The following is a 21787-nucleotide window of genomic DNA, read 5'->3' as shown; positions in this document are numbered from 1 at the left end:
CATGTGTATTTGAGTACCATTTTCAAATAGCAAACACATTTTGTAAGCTGAGTTACAAAATTGTTGAGTGATATGGGGCACGATTCTAAAGAAAAGTTAGTTTCAAGAGCTTTAGAGGTTTAGTAGCATTATGGTTGAGTAACCCTAGCATAGCATAAGTAGGTAGCATAGCATACTGTGTCGTGTTCCCACATTGAGGTTTGTAGAGCTCTACAAAGAATGCAATCTAAGTATCTCTAGCAATATTCACATTTTCTGTTTCTAAATCTTTCTCTTTTATAATAGCTTTATTGTGAAAGAATTCACATAATAAAATGTACTCGTTTAAAGTGTCTAATTCATTGGTTTTAGTTTATTCACAGAGTTGTGTGACAGTCACTATTAGCTAATTTTAGATGTTTTCGTCACTTCAGAAAGAAACCCCTTTTGATGTCTAAAGTACAAATCCTCACGCTGAGGCTGAAAATTACCTGCTAAAGTGGCAGAGTGAAAGATATTTTGTGTTTATATAAAACTTGGCCAGTATTTACAGGCTGTTCCCCATAGCTTGGTAAACAGTTATGTTTTCTGTTGTTCTCTCTAGGGGTAAGAGTGCTAATTATTTTGTTTTCGTGTTGGTGAGAGTGGTGGTTTTGGAAAGGTTCTTTTATGGTCACAGTTGTTCTCAGGCCATGCTGTTGGTTTGCAGGGCACTAGCTGACATGAATAATGATGGAAGAATGGATCAAGTGGAGTTTTCCATAGCTATGAAACTTATCAAACTGAAGCTACAAGGGTATCAGCTACCCTCTGCACTTCCCCCTGTCATGAAACAGCAACCAGTTGCTATTTCTAGCACACCAGCATTTGGTAAGTCTGAAAATGAATTGGTTTCTGTATTTTCTTGTATATTTTAAAAATAAATGTTTTCCTTTTTTTCCCTCTCAGTTTATAACATTATGAACTTCTAGGAGGTAATTCTGTCTGAAAAATGATGGCCCCCTGCAGGAAGATGGTGCTGGGGAGAAGAAGGAGCATGTTCACATTTGAACCCTAGGATGTAAAGTAACCAAAATGAAAGCATAGATGCAGGCTGGCAGTCAGGGGAAAAGGAACAAACTTACAGTCCGCTGCTGCAGCTTCTGGGTTTTTTTGTTTGTTTGTTTTTGCCCTTCCATTGATCCTTCAGATTGTTGCATACTTCCTTTTGGTTTTTGGTTTCCATAATGTCTGTTTCTCCTTGTGCATAAACAATTCCTTTGGATTATGGCATCTAGAAATATATATTTTGAATCACAGTATTGAGTCACTTGGTCACATTAAATTCTTTCTTAGAACAAAATGGAATAGAGAAAAAATCAACATTGTTATCCTGATTAAAAACCTAATTCCAGCCGGGCTTGGTGGCTTACATCTCTAATCCCAGCACTTTGGGAGGCTGAGGCAGGTGGATCACCTGAGGTCAGGAGTTCGAGACCAGCCTGGTCAACATGGCGAAACCCCATCTCTACTGAAAATATAAAAAATTAGCTGGGTGTGGTGGTGCGCACCTGTAATCCCAGCTACTCGGGAGGCTGAGGCAGGAGAACCTGAGAAGCGGAGGCTGCAGTGAGCCAAAATTGCACCCCTGTACTCCAGCCTGGGTGACAGAGCAAGACTCCGTCTCAAAACAAACAAACGTGATTCCATAAAAAATTATCTTTCAACCAGGTATTTTTCTTATAAGTTAATTGATTAATTAGTTGACTGAGATCAGTAGTTCTGACTTCTGTTCTCATTCTAGACTTCAATTATTTAGGTTAATTTGAAGATCACAGTAATCAAATCTAACATCTGATTCGTGGAGAGGTTCTTTAACAGTTTAAAACAAAACGTGAAAATTGTGGCTAGAGTTTCTTTTCGTCTCTTCATCCTCAGATAGCTGATGATAGGTGATAAAGTGAAATAGGTTTGGGAGGGGGCAGTCAACAGTAATTCAGGGTGTCTCTGATACAATTAACGATAAGCTAAGATACAGAAATACTCTGGTTTTACTTATTAGATTTCCTATTAAAAACAATGTATTGTCTTTCTTTTAGTAAGTTTTAGCCACAAGGCTGGTTTTTGTAAGGAGAAAGGTTTTAGGAAGATTTTTAGGCAAATAGGATAGTGGTCCAAGAAAAGAAAGAAAAATCCATATATGAGCAAAGGCAAGGAAGAGCAGAAGTGAACACTGCAGCAACCTCCACACGACTGGGGCCGTTGTTTGTCTTGTCCAGTGTGTGCTCACAATGTTTAGCCTTTAGTTAATCAGCTAATTTAAGTGGAACTCGCTTTGAATCCCTGAAGGTCTCTGTAGCCAATCTTTGGTCAGGATCCAGGTGTTAAAATAGTTCAAGGGTGTTTGGGGTCAAACAGTGGCTCATGCCTGTAATCCTAATGCTTTGGGAGGCCAAAGCAGGAGGATTGCTTGGTCCCAGATGTTTGAGACCAGCCTGGCAACATAACAAGGCCTCGTCGCCACTGAAAATTTAAAAATTAACCAGGCACAGTGGTGGGTGCCTATAGTCCCAGCCACTTGGGAAGCTGAGACAAGAGGATCACTTGAGCACAAGAGGTCAAGCCTGCAGTGAGCCAAGATCACACTACTGCACCCCAACCTGGGTGACAGAGTGATACTCTGTCTTAAAAAAACAAAACAAAACAAAAAAACAATGGTATTTGGTTTTCTTTTGGCTTTCTTCCAATGCTACAAGAAGAAATCTCATAGTGGAGAAAAGGTCAGATGACTAGAGGCAGACCATTTCTTCTTTTTCTCTCAAACCTGGGGTCAATAATTTTTCCTGTACCATATAATTTGTTTTCTCTTACTCCATTCTGCCATCAGAATTTCAGTTGTGGTGCTATTGCTGATTTAGTTTCAGGAGGTTGTGACCTTGAAAGTTTTACAGTCATTAAGTAACCTGCTACTGTTAAACCTGCCAGGATTTCTGACCTAATACTCTGCCAGGCAGCCCATCACTCTTCCCCCCAGACTTCTCCCTGTCTTTCCTCACCTCGTTCTCACCACATCGATGTTCTCAGTAAATGATTTTGATGAGGCTAAACCATGAAGGATATCAGGACATAGGAGAAGTTACTAGTACATGATCTTGATCAAGTTTACTTAAGTATTTTCTAGTTCTACCTCTCGGCTCAATCTAGGGTAAAATATATATATATATATATATATATATATATATATAATCGTTCAGCCACTTGAGAATAAAATAATTTATTACTACTGTCATTGTTTTCTTTCTTTCTTTCTTTCTTGCTTGCTTGCTTGCTTGCTTTCTTCCTTGCTTTCTTGCTTGCTTTCTTCCTTGCTTTCTTGCTTGCTTTCTTTCTTTCTGACGGACTCTCACTCAGTCGCCCAGGCTGGAGTGCAGTGGCATGATCTTGGCCCACTGCAACCTCTACCTCCCAGGTTCAAGCAGTTCTCCTGTCTCAGTCTCCCGAGTAGCTGGGACTACAGGCACATGCCACAACACCCAGCTAATTTTTGTATTTTTAATAGAGACAGGGTTTCACCATGTTGGTCACGCTGGTCTTGAACTCCTGACCTCAGGTGATCCACCCACCTCAGCCTCCCAAAGCGTTGGGATTACAGGATGAGCCACCACACCTGGCCTGCTTTCTAATTAATATTTAAAATTATTGGTTAAGTGTGGTGGCTCATACCTGTAATCTCAGCACTTTGGGAGGCCGAGGTGGGCAGATCGCTTGTGCTCAGGAGTTTGAGACCAGCCTGGGCAACATGGCAAAACCCCATTTTTCCAAAAAATACAAAAATTAACTGGGGTATAGTGGTGTGTGCCTGTAATCCTAACTGCTTGGGAGGCTGAGGCAGGAGGATGGCTTGAGCCCAGGAGGTGGAGGTTGCAGTGAGCTGAGATCGTGCCACTGCACTCCCGCCTGGGTGACAGAGCTAGACCCTATCTCAAAACAAAACAAAACAAAAATCTGACTCTGCATTTCCTTGCCCTTATATATAGTATGTGCCTTCGCATATAATATTTGATCACAATGATAACCCTAAAAAGTATGCAGAATGTATTAGCCCTGTTATATAAATGAGGGAACTGAGATTCTCAGAAATTGAACATTTTGCTTAAGGCCATATTTCTAACAAAGGAGGTAGAACCTGTCCAAAGCTACCATTTATCTAAAGGCGAGATGGAGTCTCACTCTGTCGCCCACGCTGGAGTGCAGTGGCGTGATCTCGGCTCACTGCAACCTCCGCCTCCTGGGTTCAAGCAATTCTCCTTCCTCAGCCTCCTGAGTAGCTGGGATTACAGGCACCCATCACCACACCCGGCTAATTTTTGTATTTTTAGTAGTGACGAGGTTTCACCATCTTGGCCAGGCTGGTCTTGAACTCCTGATCTTGTGATCTACCTGCCTCGGCCTCCCAAACTCCTGGCATTACAGGCGTGAGCCACTGCACCCGGCTGGCTTTTAAGTTTTTTAAAATTACCTTCTCCATGCCTTCATTATCACCAAACTAACTGGGTGACATGACGTGTCACTCTTCCATGTTTCCTTGTCTGCATGGGTTTTTCGTTTTGAGACAGGATCTCACTCTGTTGCCCAGACTAGAGTGCAGTGGCACGATCATAGCTCACTGCAGCCTCCAACTCCTAGGCTCAAGTGTTCCTCCTGCTTCAGCCTCCTGTGTAGCTGGGACTACGGGCATGCACCACCACACTGAAGTAATTAAAAAATTTTTTTTGTAGATGGAGTCTTGCTCTGTTGCCCAGGCTGGTCTCAAACTTCTAATCTCAAGTAATCCTCCCATCTTTGCTTCCCAAAGTGCTGAGATTACAGCATAAGCCATGGCACCCAGCTTCAGTTATTTTTTAATGTAGTTAACACACTGTAGAATTAAGGCTCAGACTGGAGTCTGAACAGTGATTTTGTTCAACTCCCCTACAGAGAAGAGAGAAAAATGGGGTTCAGTGATACTGTGACTTGCCTTAGAGCACCCTGAAAATAGAATTTTCTATTCTAGGAAATTCTGTGGGTAGACTTGGTACCTTCTTTCACCAGTGTGCACGCAGCATAATTCTTTTGTTCTGGACCCAACTTATACAGGAGGAGTCTGTTTTTCTTTTGCTTGGTTTTTGTTTTGCCAGAGTACATGGTTTTACTGGATTAAACCAGTGTTTTGTAAGCCCCTACTGTGTGTCCTAGTTGCTGGGAACATGCTGGCCAGCAAGAAAACTTTTTAGTTTGTTTCCATCTGTTTTTAGTTGTTACTTGAGTAGATTGACATTCTTACTTAAGCCAAAACCAGGATTTGGAGTATAATTCAGTATAGTTATCAGAAGAAAACCAAATTTTTTTAAAGAAAAACACATTAAAAATATAGTTATCAAATAATCTTAGAAAATTTTGGAATTCTAAAACTGACAAGGTAAACCTGATACATATTGCTATGTGTGGATATGTAAAGTTAATCTGATTCCAAATGAGATGTGTGGTACTGTGCTTGATAGTGTGTATGTGAACTATAAACCGGTCATCTAGATGACTATAATTAATAAACTTTTACTCAGTAAAGCCCAAGTTAGAATTTTTTTCTTCTCTTTGTTGGACTTTCAGTGTCTATAAACATTGTTTTTAAAAATGAAAATAGGTCGGACGCAGTGGCTCATGCCTGTAATCCCAGCACTGTGGGGGGCCCAGGTGGGCGGATCACGAGGTCAGGAGATCGAGACCATCCTGGCTAACACAGTGAAACCCCATCTCTACTAAAAATACAAAAAAAAATTAGCCAAGCCTGGTGGCGGGCGTCTATGGTCCCAGCTGCTCGGGAGGCTGAGGCAGGAGAATGGCATGAACCCAGGAGGCAGAGCTTGCAGTGAGCTGAGATTGCGTTGCTGCACTCCATCCTGGGCGACAGAGCGAGATTCCGTCTCAAAAAAAAAGGAAATAGTCTGATTTTCTTACTATATAAGCTGATTGTGAGTCAACAATGCAATGCAAAAAGACTTAAAAAGTAAAAATTACTATTAATTCTATTACCCAGTGATGACCACTGTGCTCAACAACACTATTTTTAAAATCTTTTTTTTTTTTTTTTTGTGATGGAGTCTTGCTCTGTCCCCCAGGCTGGAGTGCAGTGGCGCCTTCTCGGCTCACTGCAACCTCCGCTTCCTGGGTTCAAGCGATTGTCCTGCCTCAGCCTCCCTGGTAGCTGGGATTACAAGCATGTGCCACCACGCCTGGCTAATTTTTGTATTTTTAATAGAGGCGGGGTTTCACCATGTTGGCCAGGCTGGTCTCGAACTCCTGATCTCAAGATCCACCCACCTCAGCCTCCCAAAGTGCTGGGATTACAGGCATGAGCCACTGCGCCTGGCCCTATTTTTAAAATCCTAAGTAATACATGCTCTTAGTAAAAAGAAATACAAACAAAACAGAATCGTGTACATTTGTAACAGTGCAGGAGGAAGAGGGAAGAATTGGTGCACTTGAGACAGGAGAACCCCAAAATAGCTAACAGGTATTTGCAAGAAAGTTCAACCAGGCTGAGAGCAGCAATAGAAATAGGAAAAGGTTATGCTCTCTGCAGTACTGAGTGAGTACAAAGGATCTGAGAGATTTGGAGCAGTCCAGCCCCTATGAACTCAAAAGACTGGCCCAACAAGCCTTCCTTGTGGGTGGGACAGGGCTTCATACTCAGGAAAAATGACTGGGAGTGGAATCAAAATTGAGCAGTACAGGGACATGGATACAAAGGAAAGAGATGGTCCAGACAAAAGTAGGGGAGGAGAATGGAGACTGGAATTCCTAGGAAGCAAGGCTCACATAAAAATGAGCAACAGAAAGTATCAAGCAAGGTCAAATCCACTGCAGAAAGTGTCAAGCAAGGTCAAGTAACACAAAGTTATTATTAGAAAAAGGGAGAATAAAGGGAGAAATAACACCCCTGTGGACAGTGAAAGCACACCAGTAAATCACTACTTCAAAACAAGCTCAAAGAGAATAAGAAAATGATAAAAGACTTGAAAGATGAACGTAAATCAGAGTTTTTAAGGCTCAGAAATAAGGTGACAGAATGAGAAATAAAAGAAAAATTCATTCTAGAAATGAGGATGCAACTAGAAGCAACACAAGGGATACTAACTGAAGAAAAATAGAGGTTACAAAGAGGAAAAAAATTTAAATTAAAAGGAAATGAGGCTGGGCGCAATGGCTCACGCCTGTAATCCCAGCACTTTAGGAGGCTGAGGTGGGTGGATCACCTGAGGTCAAGAGTTCAAAACCAGCCTGACCAACATGGCAAAACCCTGTCTCTACTAAAATTACAAAAATTAGCTGGGCATGGTGGCACATGCCTTTAATCCCAGCTACTGTGGAGTCTGAGGCATGAGAATTGCTTGAGCCCAGGAGGTAGAGGTTGCAGTAAGCCGAGATCACACCACTGCACTCCAGCCTCGGGGATAGAGTGAGACTAGGTCTCCTAAATAAATAAAAGGAAATGGAAAAGATATAAAAAGAATTTGAGAAACAGTAACAAGTATTTAAGACAAAGAAGATTGAATGTATGGGCAGCAGAAGTCCCTGAGGAAGAAAACTAAACCAATGGAATAGAACAAATGATAAAAATGAATTCAAGACAACTTTCTTAAAATAAGAGATTCTAAACTATTTTTAAAAGAGTATCATGTGGCCAAGAATATCAATCTAAAAAGTCCAACACTAAGATATATTCTAGTTAAAGGAGAAATTATTTAGACATGTAGAAAAAGAAAGCATATGACTTACAAGGGGGAAAATTAGATTATCTTCAGATTTTTCAACAGCAGTGCTTTCTGCTAGAAGAAAATGGAGTAACATATTTAGAATTCTCAGGGAAAGAACAAGCCAAGGATTTTGTGTCCAGAAAAACTGACTTTCAAGTAGAAAAAACAGACAAAATGTTACCAATTTATAAGGCCTTGGGGTCTATTAACATGAGCCTTTCTTAAGGAATCCATTAGAGAATGTGCTTCAGACAATCAAAATAGCTAGAGCTAGGTCAACATAAGGACTGGTGGTGAGCACTAAATATATAGTTAGCTGTAGAACTAAGACTGAAGGAAGGCTGAGGAGGAGAGAGTATCGGATGTAATTCCCATGCACTGTCAATTAGATATGATAAAACTTTAAGGGGGCAGGACTGCATGCAAAATAAAATGATTTAATGCTTTCAGAAATTAGTATTGTTATTCTGAAACTGTTGTCTGAGATACGTGGTAAAAACAAATGAGTAATTACGGAATAGTCTAATTCTGTCATTTTCTGTATCTTTGAAAATCTCTATTCTTGGTGTGGAAGAAAGGAGATACAAATATAATAGTATCAAATGTAAAGAAAAAGCTGTATAGTCTTGGATTTGAATTTTCAAATCGAAAGTATTAATATGAACTCAGAAGGCATCTCTCGCCACACACCCCATTCTCTTCATCTATCTATTCATCTATTTGTCTCCTGGTTCTGTTCACTGAAAAGACTAGATACAATCATCTACCCCAGCAGCACTGAGCATCCTCAGTGTCCAGATTGTGAACTTGAAATATCATTTCTCACCAAAAGAAACCAGAGTTTCTTGGAGAAATGGCTGAATCCAGGTCTAGATATGAAATGTGAAGAGCTTGAAGGACCCGTCTTGTAGTACTGGTCAGCAAGGAAGCTATCAAAGAATAGTAGGAAGGTATCAGAAATTCTCAGAAGCCAACCCAAAGAGGCTCACATTGGCCAAAGAGAGGACAGTTTGAACTTCAAGCATGATAGCGTGCCATGAATTAAAACTCAATAAATATTTGTAAATTTATGACTCAATAATGATTTAATAATGTATTTAACAGAAATAATTTACCTTACGAAGATCCTAAGAAACCAGTTCATTACCTTGAAAACAGATAAAGGGAAAGAATCAGGCATTTATTATGCCTTTCCTATATGAGCTGTACAACTGGATAGCCAACTAGTATATCCTCATTAGAAGCACCTCTTTATAAAATTATTACAGCTAATAAATGACAAAGACATGGTAGGATTAGAACATCACTATTTTCAACTCCCCATAAATGAATAAATACAGGCGTTAAGCAACAATGACTGCCAAGATCACAAAAAGACAGCTACATTTTGTGTGCTTCCTGTAGTCTTGCCAAAGAGATCCACCCTCAGCCTGATCCATTCTTTGGATGTAGCTGCGTATTTGCAGGAAATACAGAATATAGAGGGAAATGTTGAACTGCACCATGAGAATGCAATCAGCAAAATCCAGACTGGGAAACTCCACAGGTCACATGGCCTGGGTCTTTCAACAGAAAAGAAAATGAAAAGGATGGAGAGGGGACTATCGAAAGACATTTCAGCAGTGAGATTTCTGGCCATGCCTGAGTTGAGATGAGCAAATTCTTCCCTCAAGGGCAGAATTGACAGAATAACCATTTCAGTGCTCTGGAAATTAACCAAAGGTATGTAACATCCGAGAATCATTTATGCCTGAAAAGCTGCTGAGCTTCAGATATGAAGCAGAAGTCTGTTGCATTCTTTCCTGGGCTTTTTCCTATCCCCTAACACTTCAGTTTGGTAACGTGGAGGGACAGGTTGTAAATACTAGCAGTCTTAACTGCTGTCATTGAAGGGGGCTTACTTCAATGGGAGTGGGAAGTCATGCCTGTGCCCAGCAGCTTTGTCAGTGGAAATGACAATTTTGGCCACAGAAGAGCAGGTATGACCAGCCACTCTATTATCCTGAACTTGTGGCCATGGCCAGGGCAAGTATATTCTTGGCTGAAGCTATGCACATGTGTCACGGAGACCAGGGTGGGCCCGAGTCAGCTGCAAACTCTTGACTAGCCCTCAAACTGCATGCACATATAGAGAATATGCAGAAAGGCCCTGTGAAATGTTAAAGTTGAGGAAGACTTTAAAATGGTCTGAACTTTGAATGCGTTTTTGTGCTGACAGATTGGCAGAGAAAGGAAGCCTTACTGACTTGAGGTGTTTGAGCACAACTTCCGTCCCGTCATTGGTTGACTACTGTGCTACAAAGATGCAGGTGCAATCTGTAAAAAGCCAGGCTCAAAGATAAAAACGAATTTTTTAAAAACCCAACTGAGCAGAACCATCAGGGGCTGCACAACAAGGGAAGACAGATTTTTCTGAATTAGCCTATGCCGGTTACTAAATAAAGATAGAAACAACAACCTTCAGGGGGAAAATCAGAACCAGAGTAGCTACAATATATTATCTGAATGTCCATTTTCACCTAAATTCGAGACATTAAAAAAATAACAGGAAAGTATTGTCTCACCCTCAAGAAAAGAGGCAGTCAGTAGGAACTATCTCTGATCCAGCTGTTGGATTCATTTAGCAGACAAAGGCTTCAAAGCAGCAATTACATTCAAAGAACTGAAGAACTAAAGGAAAGCATGGAAATGAATCAACAAACAGACACTCTCCAAAAAACAATAGAAATTACAAAAAAAGAGGAAAATTGAAATTCTAGAAAAGTATGACAATTGATGTGAAAAGTTCAATAACTGGCCGGCCACAGTGGCTCACACCTGTAATCCCAGCACTTTGGGAGGCTGAGGCCTGTGGATCACCTGAGGTAGAGAGTTTGAGAGCCGCCTGGCCAACATGATGAAACCCCGTCTCTGCTGAAAATACAAAAAATTAGCTGGACATGGTGGCAGGCGCCTATAATCCCAGCTATGTGGGAGGCTGAAGCAGGAGAATCCCTTGAGGCCGGGAGGCAGAGGTTACAGTGAGATGAGATTGTGCCATCATACTCCAGCCTGGGCAACAAGAGTGAAACTGTCACACACACACAAAAAAGGAAAGTTCAATAACTAAGGCTGGGAGCAGTGGCTCATGGCTGTAATCCCAGCTCTTTGGGAGGCTGAGGTGGGCGGATCACCTGAGGTTAGAAGTTGGAGACCAGTCTGGCCAACATGGCGAAACCCCGTCTCTACTAAAAATGCAAAAATTAGCTGGGCGTGGTGGCAGATGCCTGTAATCCCAGCTACTGGGGAGTCTGAGGCAGGAGAATCACTTGAACCCGGGAGGTGGAGGCTGCAGTGAGCCAAGACCACGCCACTGCACTCCAGCCTGGGCAACAGAGTGAGGCCTTGTCTCAAAACAAAAACAAAACCTGAAAATTTCAATAACTAAAATGCAAAATTTACCACAGGGTCTCAATAGCAGATTCAAGATAGCAGAAGACAGAGTCAGTGAAGTTGAAGATTAATCAATAGAAATTACTCAATCTGAAGAATATGGAACAAAAAGATAAAAAAATAAAGTTTCGGAGACTTATGGAACAAGACCAAGTTTACCAATATGTGTGTCATGGGAGTCTTAGAAGGAAGATCATGAGAGAAAGGTACAGAAAAAATATTTGAAGAATAAAAGCCAAACACTTGCCAAATTCGGTGAAAAGCAATAGTCTACACAATCAAAAGCTCAACACATCGCAAGTAGGGTAAATACAAAGAAATCTACACCCAGACACATCATAGTTAAACTACAGAAGCCAAACACAGAGATAAAACCTTGAAAGCAGCAAGAGAAAAGCAACTTATGGATAGGGGAGCATAGATATAAATAACAGCAGACTTGTAATTGAAAACAATGGAGGTTAGAAGGCAGTGGAATATTCAAAATGCTGCGAGAAAAAATTCAACCCAAAATTCTATATTCAGCCAAACTATCATTTAAAAATGAGGGTGAAATAATGACCTTTTCAAATAAACAAAGACTGAGAGAATTCATTGCTAGTAGACCTACCTTAGAAGAAATACTAAATGAAGACTTTCAGGATGAAATGAAATGACAAAAGGTGGTAACTTTAATATATGGAAAGAAATGAAGAGCATCGAAAATGGTAAATATGTAGGTTAATTTAGAAGACTGCATAAATCTATTTTTCTTCTTTTCTCTCAAGTTTAAAAGATATAAGATTGTATAAAGTAATAATTATAACTATTATTGGGCTTATAACGTAATGTATGTGACAGTAATAGCACAGGAGAAAGGGAATTGAGCTATATTTGTGTAAAGTTTCTATATTCTGCCATTAGAAGTTGATTATGATAAATTAATTTGGAGATTTTAATCCCTACAACAACCACATAGAAAATTACTTTTGGATAGATACGGTGGCTCATCCCTGTAATCCCAGCACCGTGAAAGGCTTGAGGCCAGGAGTTTGAGACCAGACTGAGTAACAGAGCAAGAGCCTGTCTCTACAAAAAAATAAAAACTTAGCTGCATTTGGTGGTGCGTGTCTGTAGTCCCAGCTACTTGGAGGCTGAGGCAAAAGAATCCCTTGAGCCCAGGAGTTAAAGGTTACAGTGAGCTATGATCACATGACTGTACTTCAGCCTGGGTAAGAGTGAGACCTTATCTCTAATAATAAAATAAAAAAAAGAAAATTTTATTTACTATTATTATGTAATAATACTCTTTTCAATTAGCTTTCTCAGGTTGAAAAGAAAATTTACTTTTAAAAAATAGTAAAGGTCAGACATGGTGACTCACGCCTGTAATCCCAGCACTTTGAGAGGCTGAGGCAGGACGATCACTTGAGCCCAGAAGTTCGAGACAAGCTCAGGCAACATAGTAAGACCTCATCTCTACCCCCACCCCCCCCCAAAAATACATGTATATATATATGAAACTAGGTGTAGGGATGCACACCTGTGGTTCCAGCAAGTTGGGAGGCTGAGCTGGGACGATCGCTTGAGCCCAGAAGGTGAAGGCTACAGGAGCTATGATTATGCCATTTCACTCTAGCTTAGGCAACAGAGTGAGACTTGTCTCAAACAAACAAAAATATTTTAAAAAAATCAATAGGGGGCATTTAAACACTAAAATTTATTTACGCCATATGAAAGAAGGTATTAAAGTTGGGACAGAGAAATAAAAAAGAAGGTAAGCTTTTTACTTTTTTTTTTTCTTTGAGACAAGGATCTCACTGTATTGCCCAGGCTGGAGTACCGTGGTGTGATTGTGGCTCACTGTAGCCTCAACCTCTTCGGCATAAGTGATCCTCCCACCTCAGCCTTCCGTGTAGCTAGGACTACAGGCAGGTACCACCATGCCTGGCTAATTTTTAAAATTTTTTGTAGAGATTGAATTTTGCTATGTTGCCCGGTCTGGTTTTGGACTCCTGCCCTCAAGAGATCCTCCTGCCTTGGCCTTCCAAAGTAGTGAGGTTACAGGTATAAGCCACTGTGCCCAGCTGGAAACATTTATTTTTGTTTTATCATTTATTCTTTATTGGTTAGAATATTTTTGTATAAAGATGCTTCCAGGGCCAGGCACAGTGGCTCATGCCTGTAATCCCAGCACTTTGGGAGGCCAAGGCAGGTGGATCACCTGAGGTCAGGAGTTTGAGACCATCCTGGCCAACATAGTGAAACCTCATCTCTACTAAAAATATAAAAATAGCTGGGCGTGGTGGTGGGCACCTGTAATCCCAGCTATTCAGGAGACTGAGGCAGGAGAATCACTTGAACTCGGGAGGTGGAGGTTGCAGTGAGCCAAGATCACGCCACTGCACTCCAGTCTGGGTGACAGAGCGAGACTCCATCTCAAAAAAAAAAAAAAGAAAAAAGAAAAGAAAATAAATAAAGATGTTTCCCCATCAAACATCTGGTTTCCCTGAGGTATAATAAACATAGGAAAGGCAGGTTGCAGTTTGATTTTTCTACCTTTTATTTACTAGTTTTCAAAGTAGTAAATTGATTGCCTTAGCGTCCTCCTTTTTTGACCAGTTAGGATTTTATTTATTTTTAAATATCATTTTGGACTCATGGATTTAATTATATTTGAGCCTTTAAGTCCACTGCAGTTATTATTCTTTTTGATTCTCATCTTGTTTTATCTGTCTTCAGGTTGAGTCTTGAGTCCTTTTGATGTTATCCTTGACATAATTTTTGTTACTCTTTAAAGTGATTAATTGAAGCCCTGTTTTAATTGGAATATATTACAGCTGGAAAGTGATTTTCTTCTTTAAGCAGTACTGGGTTAATTATTATTCAATGTTGAAATGTGATTGGATGTGAATTGTGTTGGGCTTTTTTTTCTTCATAGGTATGGGAGGTATCGCCAGCATGCCACCACTTACAGCTGTTGCTCCAGTGCCATTGGGATCCATTCCAGTTGTTGGAATGTCTCCAGCCCTAGTATCTTCTGTTCCCACAGCAACTGTGCCCCCCCTGGCTAACGGGGCTCCCCCTGTTATACAACCTCTGCCTGCATTTGCTCATCCTGGTATGTGACTTGCTGAAAACATAGTCTGAATTTTTACTACTTGTATTTTGCTGTTCATTATTAAAATCTTTTCTCTTCACGTTCTGATTATATTTAAATGATATTTTAGTCCAGAGGAAAATATCTTTATTTTTTTTCACTTAATTTCACATTTTTTTCCACTGTATTAAATGGGATATGTTGGTGTGGAGAGAGTCAAAGAGAATTATAGATTTTCTGGGTACCACTGTGGACAAAGGTGAGCTCAGCAGTGAAAGCCACAAATGTAATTTTCTTTCAAGGGCTGAGAACAGCAATTGAAGTTGAACTGTATTTGAACATTTTCTATTTTTATGTATCGTTACTACTTTTCTTTAGCCACTATGAATTGCTAATAAGCAAGCCAATCCCCTAGGAATAGAACTATGTTGGGGGTGGTAGGAAAGAATAAAAGAGAACAGTTTATACTATTTCATGGTATTACATACCTGCTTAATTGAAGGAAAGGATTTAAAAGTTTCTGGCTTAATTAATTCCACTTTGAGACTTTATTAAGTCTTTTTTCCTTTGGTTAAAGTATAAAACTGTAGATTGTCTAACTGTGAACTTGGTCTAACATCTTAATGAATTCATATCAATATGGAAAGTATTATTTTTAAAGTACTTTGACTACATCTAAGTAAATTCAGTATTGACGACATGGGTTTTAGCATCATACTTGAAACATTTCTGTGCCTTTGGCCACCTGAAGTTGTTGTGTATATATCAGGATATATATTTAAGTTATGGCCAAATAAGCTAAATGTACCTCCTTTTTTTAGATTTTTTCTTGTCACATGTAGCTCACCTTGCATTTATGACCATGACTGTGGACATGATGGTAGCCCAGAAAGTGTGTGCAGTTGTTTTTCCAGGAGCATAAGCAAATCCACACGCTCTGAGTCTTCTATTCTTTTGTGGCTAATGGCAAATGTTGCAAGTCATTTGCCATTGGGCAAGGGTGAGGGAATGTGGCTAAGACGCAGAGTGTTTTTTTTCTGACACTCAACTAACCAACCCTGGTGATAATCAGACACAAAAGCTGACCTTCCCTAGTGTCACATGTTATCTGGCCAAGACTACAGTTTGTGACTTCTTGGCTCTTACATCTGGAACTAATAATTCAGCTCCTTCAGTGCAGTGAATAAAATACCATTTTATATATTTAAGCTGTTACCTCTTTAACTATTGGAATAGGTCCTGTAAAATGTGATACAAAATGTTTAATGAAGAGTAAAATTTTATGGAAATCAGCATTACTACACAGTAAGGTGACTTTCAGTAGAACAAGTAAATCTAGAAACCTTTTTGGCAGGAGGACAGAGAGTAAGGAGGGAAAAGCTCTTTTCAGTCTAGGCTGGCAAGAAAGGGGAAATTATTTCTGCCTCAGATTTGTTGACTATGCATTTTAATTTTTGTAAATTGGGGAAAGTTTCTTATCTTTGTAGAATTAAAATTATTCAACATTTATTTTTACAGCAGCCACGTTGCCAAAGAGTTCTTCCTTTAGTAGATCTGGTCCAGGGTCACAACTAAACACTAAGTTACAAAAGGCACAGTCATTTGACGTCGCCAGGTAAGTTTGCCTGTTTTTAAATGGGAAGTTTGGTTAAGGCCGTTACTTGATTAAATCATAAATTTGACCATGAATCATCTATATTCTTTTTGTTGTTGTCATCTTTTTTGTAGGCTTTTGTAGAGTGCTAATAATAATTTTCTTAATTTCTGGATAGTGTCACTAGTTTTTATCATTAATTTGTTGCGGAGATGAGAGAAATCAAGGACATAACATTTCCTTAAAGGCTTTGTGTATTTTTTTTTTTTTTAAGAGGATAACAAATGGATAGTAATAAAATGTTTAAAAACAGATAAAATTCTGGGTATAAAGGAAAAAAGCAAATGAACTATTTTATGTGTTTATGATTTATGAGTTTATGTATACAATTTTTGTATGAAGATTGGAGTTATAGTTGGTCTTATTTTTAATTCTATCTGGGATAACCTTATGGAGTTTATATAGGTAATTAGTAAAATCCTATTAAAAGCCATTTATTATGAAAAAAATTATCCAGATAGTGGACAATTCACATTAATCAAATGTGTGGCTCAGTTTTATTAAAGCTGACATGACCTTATTGCTTATGTTTTGGCCAACCTTGGTTTCAATTATTACCTTTCATATTTTTATTTTATTTTACTCCTATGTTTTACCCTTGCATCCTGCTACATTAAGAAGAGAAATTAATTCTCTTTTAAGCCGTCTCAAAACTTTTGGGCTGGGTGTGGTGGCTCACGCCTGTAATCCTAGCACTCTGAGAGGCTGAGGCAGGAGGATTGCTTGAGCCCATGAGTTTGAGACCAGCCTGGGCAACATAGGGAGACCTTGTCAATACAAAAATTGCAAATGAGATGGGAGGATGGCTGGAGCCAGGGAGATCGAGGCTGCAGTTAGCTGTGATTGTGCCACTGCACTCTTGCCTGGGTGACAGAGCAAGACCCTGACCTTGCCTAAAAAAAAAAAAAAGCTTTTGGAATTTATCCTGTCTTGTGTCAATCCTCACTAGAAATTGTTAAGTGAATCAAGTCATTTTCCCACTTTCAAGAGAAAAGCATGTTGAATATAATTCAGTGATGCCTTCGTTACCTTTTAACAATGATTTAAAGAAAATCCATAAACTGAAAAGCACCGTGCCAAAAGCTTTACATTAACTCATTCTTCCCCATGAGATGATTCTGTTACTCTCTGTTATAGATGAGGGACAAGCTCAGAGACATTATGTAACTCGTGCAACAGAACGTAACTCATAAGTGACAGAGCTGAGTCAAACTGAGTTATGTCTGATTTTAAGACGTGTGTTAACTATGCAAGTTTTCTCTAAAAAACTTAATTGTAAGATACAGGTATTTATTTGTGTTCCATTTAATTGCGGTTTTGCCCTTAAGATGCCTGAATATGTATTGGGCATCTACTTTGCCGGGCACATCATTAATCCTATTCAACCCTACAACTACCTATGCAGTAGATGTCTCAAGATGGTGCATGAGGAAGCACACCCAGAGAAGCTCTAGTCCTCACCCATAGTTTACAGCTTAGTGCATGGTGGACCTGAGAGTTAAACCTATATCATCTTACACTAAGTTCCTTTTTAAAAAAAAATTCTCCTGGGCTGGGTGCGGTGGCTCACGCCTGTAATCCCAGCACTTCGGTAGGCTGAGGTGGGCAGATCACGAGGTCAGGAGTTTGAGACCAGCCTGGCCAACATGGTGAAACCCCCTCTCTACTAAAAATACAAAAAATTAACTGGGCGTGGTGGCGGGCGCCTGTAATCCCAGCTACTCGGGAGGCTGAGGCAAGAGAATTGCTTGAATCCAGGAGGTGGAGGTTGCAGTGAGCTGAGATCGCGGCATTGCATTCCAGCCTGGGCGACACGGCAAGTCTCTTTCTAAAAAAAAAAAAAATTCTCCTATACGATGCTGAAGTTTTGAGTTTATTATGACTTTGCACGAGCGATTTTGACATCTGCTTTATTGATTTGTGACATTAGAATGAATAAACTATCAATATGAGCAAACATTAGTGCTATTAAAACAACTTTTTTTTATGTTGTCACCTTTTTAATAACTTAAATTTCTAGCCAATTTTTGCAATGCAGTATTGAACTTTTGGGTACATCTTCATGAGTTTTTAGTCTATTTAAATTCTCAGGAGTTGGGCAGAAAACTCTGATGTGATAAGTGTAATCTGGGACAACTTGTGTGTGTAACACCCAACATTCCTGGTGTGTAGCAACTAGATAGTTAGCTTCTTGACAAATAGGCGGGAGTTGGAATCAGCAAAATGTTAGTTTAACATGAGAGAGTTGGTGCAGAAGTACCCACAGCAGAATAGATCATGGTAAGTGTTTTTTATTAAGAAATTCATAAAAATGGAAAAAGGTGAATTCATATAAGTACTTCTCGAGTGTTGGGAGCTATTTCCTATACTTGAACTGTATATAATAGGTATAAGTGCATAGATAACACATGGAAATGATGATTAAAAAGTTCAGTATTTCAGTAAGATTGTGCTTTTACATGTTTGAAATAGATATTTTTGTTGAAATGAAATTGCAAACAGAGCATTAGCTGTAATCTGTCCTGGAAGGGGAATGCCATTTTTACTGTCTGAGCTCAGCCATTGGGTTTAATTTAGATGTCGAAGCTTAACAAGCCATTGGTACCAATGTGATATTTGTGTGGACAGTGGCATCTGAGGAACTAATCACTAAGGAAGTGTAGACCCAGCCTAACTACTGGCAGGTGTGTCCTTGGGCCAGGTCAGGATTGTGGCACATTGGCAAGGAGAGATCAGTATTGGATTGTAGTCGAGAAAGTGAAGCTGTCTCCATTCCCACTCTGCTTATGTGTCATGACCATGGAAATGTTCTGTTCTCTCTCTCTCTCTGGGAAACTGTCCAATGGGTCTGAATTTAAACTTACCAGAACGGAGTAATTTCACTTCATTAAGAAATGGGTCCTGTGTATTCATGTATAGAAAGTTAAAACATTTTTGGAGAATTAGTACCTTTAAAGGCAGTTATTGGTTTGCTTTTTGCGTTGCTTTTTAACCAAAAAAGAAGTGTTTTAGAAATTAGAATAGCCTGGGTATTATTGTATTACCTCAGTTACAAGAGGTTTTTCATACTTTTATAGAACCTTTAACTTATTAAATTATATATACAACTTGAAACAGCCTCTCGGTCTGTTGTGTTTATCCATGATTCTGCAAAAGTAATTATCTATTTTGAGGGAAATGTTTATGATCTTAAAAATGGGAAATACCCATGGCAAAAAAAATCAGAAATAGTGATAATAAAATGAATAAAATACGAAAGATATGATTATCTAGAGAAGTTCTTAGTTTACTGTCATTAAGGAACTTTACCAGGCTGTTCCTTATGGATAATCCTCTTTCTCTCCTTTTTCTTTTCCCCACAGTGTCCCACCAGTGGCAGAATGGGCTGTTCCTCAGTCATCAAGACTGAAATACAGGCAATTATTCAATAGTCATGACAAAACTATGAGTGGACACTTAACAGGTATTTACAAATAAAAATTAGTGAAATACGATCTTTGTTTTCAATGTAAACTATTTCTAGATATTGAGTCATGGATATTTTCCATGTGTCTGTGTGGTTATTTCTTGGCATTTTTTCCATTGTCTCTGTTACCTCGTGTTCTTATCCACTGATAACTCTTTACAGTTATATCATTCTCTCATGCCCTATTGCTTTGTGGTAAAATGGAACATAGACCAGGGATACTCCTGTACGCTGAAAGCCACTGATACGCAAATCAAGGCACTAGCAAAGAAACACTTCTTTGAACAAAAACTAGCTTCAACTTCTGAAGTCCAGCTTTGAACTTGATGAACTTGAAGCTGTCTGTTCACTAGGTTAGAGTTGGAGGCAGCAGGCAGGGTGAAAGCAGGGAGTTGAGAACATGGCTCTGTCACTGCCTAGACAGGGCTCACCACTTTGGATATTTCTTTATCTATTAATATAAAAGGCCAGAGTTAACTTAGGTGATCTCAATGGATTTTTTTAAAAGAAGAATGATTCTGTTATCTACCTCAGAAGGATAGACAGGAATTTTAGCATACTGTTCAAAATTTTTCTCACAAAGGTTTAAATACTTGTTAGAAAGTTACAAAGAAGGCTGGGTGCAGTGGCTCACGCCTGTAATCCCAATCCCAGCACTTTGGGAGGCTGAGGCAGGTGGATCACCTGAGGTCAGGAGTTCAAGACCAGCCTGGCCAACATGGTCTCTACTAAAAATCCAAAAATTAGCTGGGTATGGTGGTGGGCACCTGTAATCCCAGCTGCTGAGGCAGGAGAATTGCTTGAACCCGGGAGGCGGTTGCAGTGAGCCAAGATCATGCCACTGCACTCCATCCTGGGCTGCAGAGTGAGACTCCATCTCAAAAAAAAAAAAAAAAAAAAGAAAGTTATAAAGAAAAGCATAACCTTAATAAAAGAAAATAAAGACCTGATACGAATATTAAGTGTTAAAGGGAAAAACTAACTGCCCTCTAACAAATATGAAAGGAAGGGAAAAAAATTAGGTTTCCTGGGTGGTGGAGTGGGGTAAGGGGAGGATTATAATCCAAAACACTTTTAAGAACTGATTCTTACTATTTTTTCCTTGCTATTACTTAAAATTGCAATTTTTACTCTCAAAAGAAAAAGGTGTCTTATGTTTAAAAATGTCAGAGTTGGATGAGATTTTGAAGGGTTCTAATCTAATCTTGAACTCTGGTCCCTTGAAGGATCTCAGCAGTCACCCCAAATAAGCATGTATTTATGTTTGAGTGGGTGAATAGTAAATACACACAGATTCATGATGTGTCATACTGCTTCATAAAGCAGTAGCTGTCAAAACCAGCCTAGCTTATGCAGGCTCTGCTTTTTTTTTTTTTGAGATGGAGCTTCACTCTTGTTGCCCAGGCCAGAGTACAATGGTGCGATCTCAGCTCACTGCAGTCTCCACCTCCTGGAGAGTGAGTCTCAAGTGAGTCTCAAGTGAGTCTCCTGCCTCAGCCTCCCAAGTAGCTGGGATTACAGGCATGTACCACCACGCCCGGCTAATTTTGTATTTTTAGTAGAAACAGGGTTTCACCATGTTGCTCAGGCTGGTCTCAAACTCCTGACCTCAGGTGATCCACCCACCTCAGCCTCCCAAAGTGCTGGGATTACAGGCATGAGCCACCACACCTGGCCCACTGAAGGTATATTTAATAGCATATTTTTAAGTACTGTTTTACATGGTTTGACACCAGTGCTCCATACAAACCCAGAACTACATTGCCAATGAATCCAAACATATTTCTTGAAAACGTTGGTGTTTGCTGTGAGTTGATTAAAATAGTATTCAATTGAGACATTGATTGAGAAATTCTCTCTTTCTTGGTAGGATGTGTGTTTTATGAATGAAATGCAGTATCTACATTCCAAATATAATGGCCTAGGCACTTGAACATTTAGAACTTTTAAATATCTGAGGCAGAAAGTAAAATTTGAAATATACTGGAAAGCAAGCAGATTTTGATATTGTTTATCTGCATACTTATTGCTGCTTTGATCCAGCAAGAATTTAAGGTGGGAATTTTACTTTTGAACCAGACCTTTGTATAGTCATGTCAAGTAGAATAATTTATTACAGTAAATTTTAAAATGGGAATAAACAATAGAAGTTTAATTTGTTTTCCCTTTATATACTTAGGAATCAATATAAAGTATGTTTTATACTAAATTAGAATGTTGATGGAAACAGCTGATTTGTTGAGGTGGATAGAACATAAAGGTCATTGTCTTGATCACAATTATAAAAATAATTTTATGAAGTCAGAATCCCCAAAGCAGTTCACTCAGCTGCAGGAGAAGCAAAATATCAAGAAAGTTGAGAAAAGGTTTCAGTATATAACATGGCCCAGAAGAAATATATAATT

The 21787-nt window shown here is 39.4% G+C and overlaps 1 protein-coding gene across 8 annotated transcripts in view; it reads left to right on the top strand.

The window, feature by feature from the left end:
• ITSN1 (intersectin 1) overlaps positions 1-21787 on the top strand; it is a 241885-nt gene that overhangs the window by 88166 nt on the left and 131932 nt on the right. For all 8 annotated transcript variants that reach the window (XM_063639318.1, XM_063639319.1, XM_063639315.1 and 5 more), the window contains 4 exons: positions 689-849; positions 14104-14283; positions 15781-15877; positions 19279-19379. In XM_063639318.1, the coding sequence (XP_063495388.1) occupies positions 689-849; positions 14104-14283; positions 15781-15877; positions 19279-19379 (539 nt within the window). The remainder of the gene's footprint in view (positions 1-688; positions 850-14103; positions 14284-15780; positions 15878-19278; positions 19380-21787) is intronic.

This window comes from Symphalangus syndactylus, chromosome 5, assembly GCF_028878055.3.
Source record: "Symphalangus syndactylus isolate Jambi chromosome 5, NHGRI_mSymSyn1-v2.1_pri, whole genome shotgun sequence".
Taxonomy (NCBI): Eukaryota; Metazoa; Chordata; class Mammalia; order Primates; family Hylobatidae; genus Symphalangus; species Symphalangus syndactylus.
The sequence above is the reverse complement of the archived record's forward strand: the minus strand, read 5'-3'. Positions and strand labels throughout refer to the sequence as shown.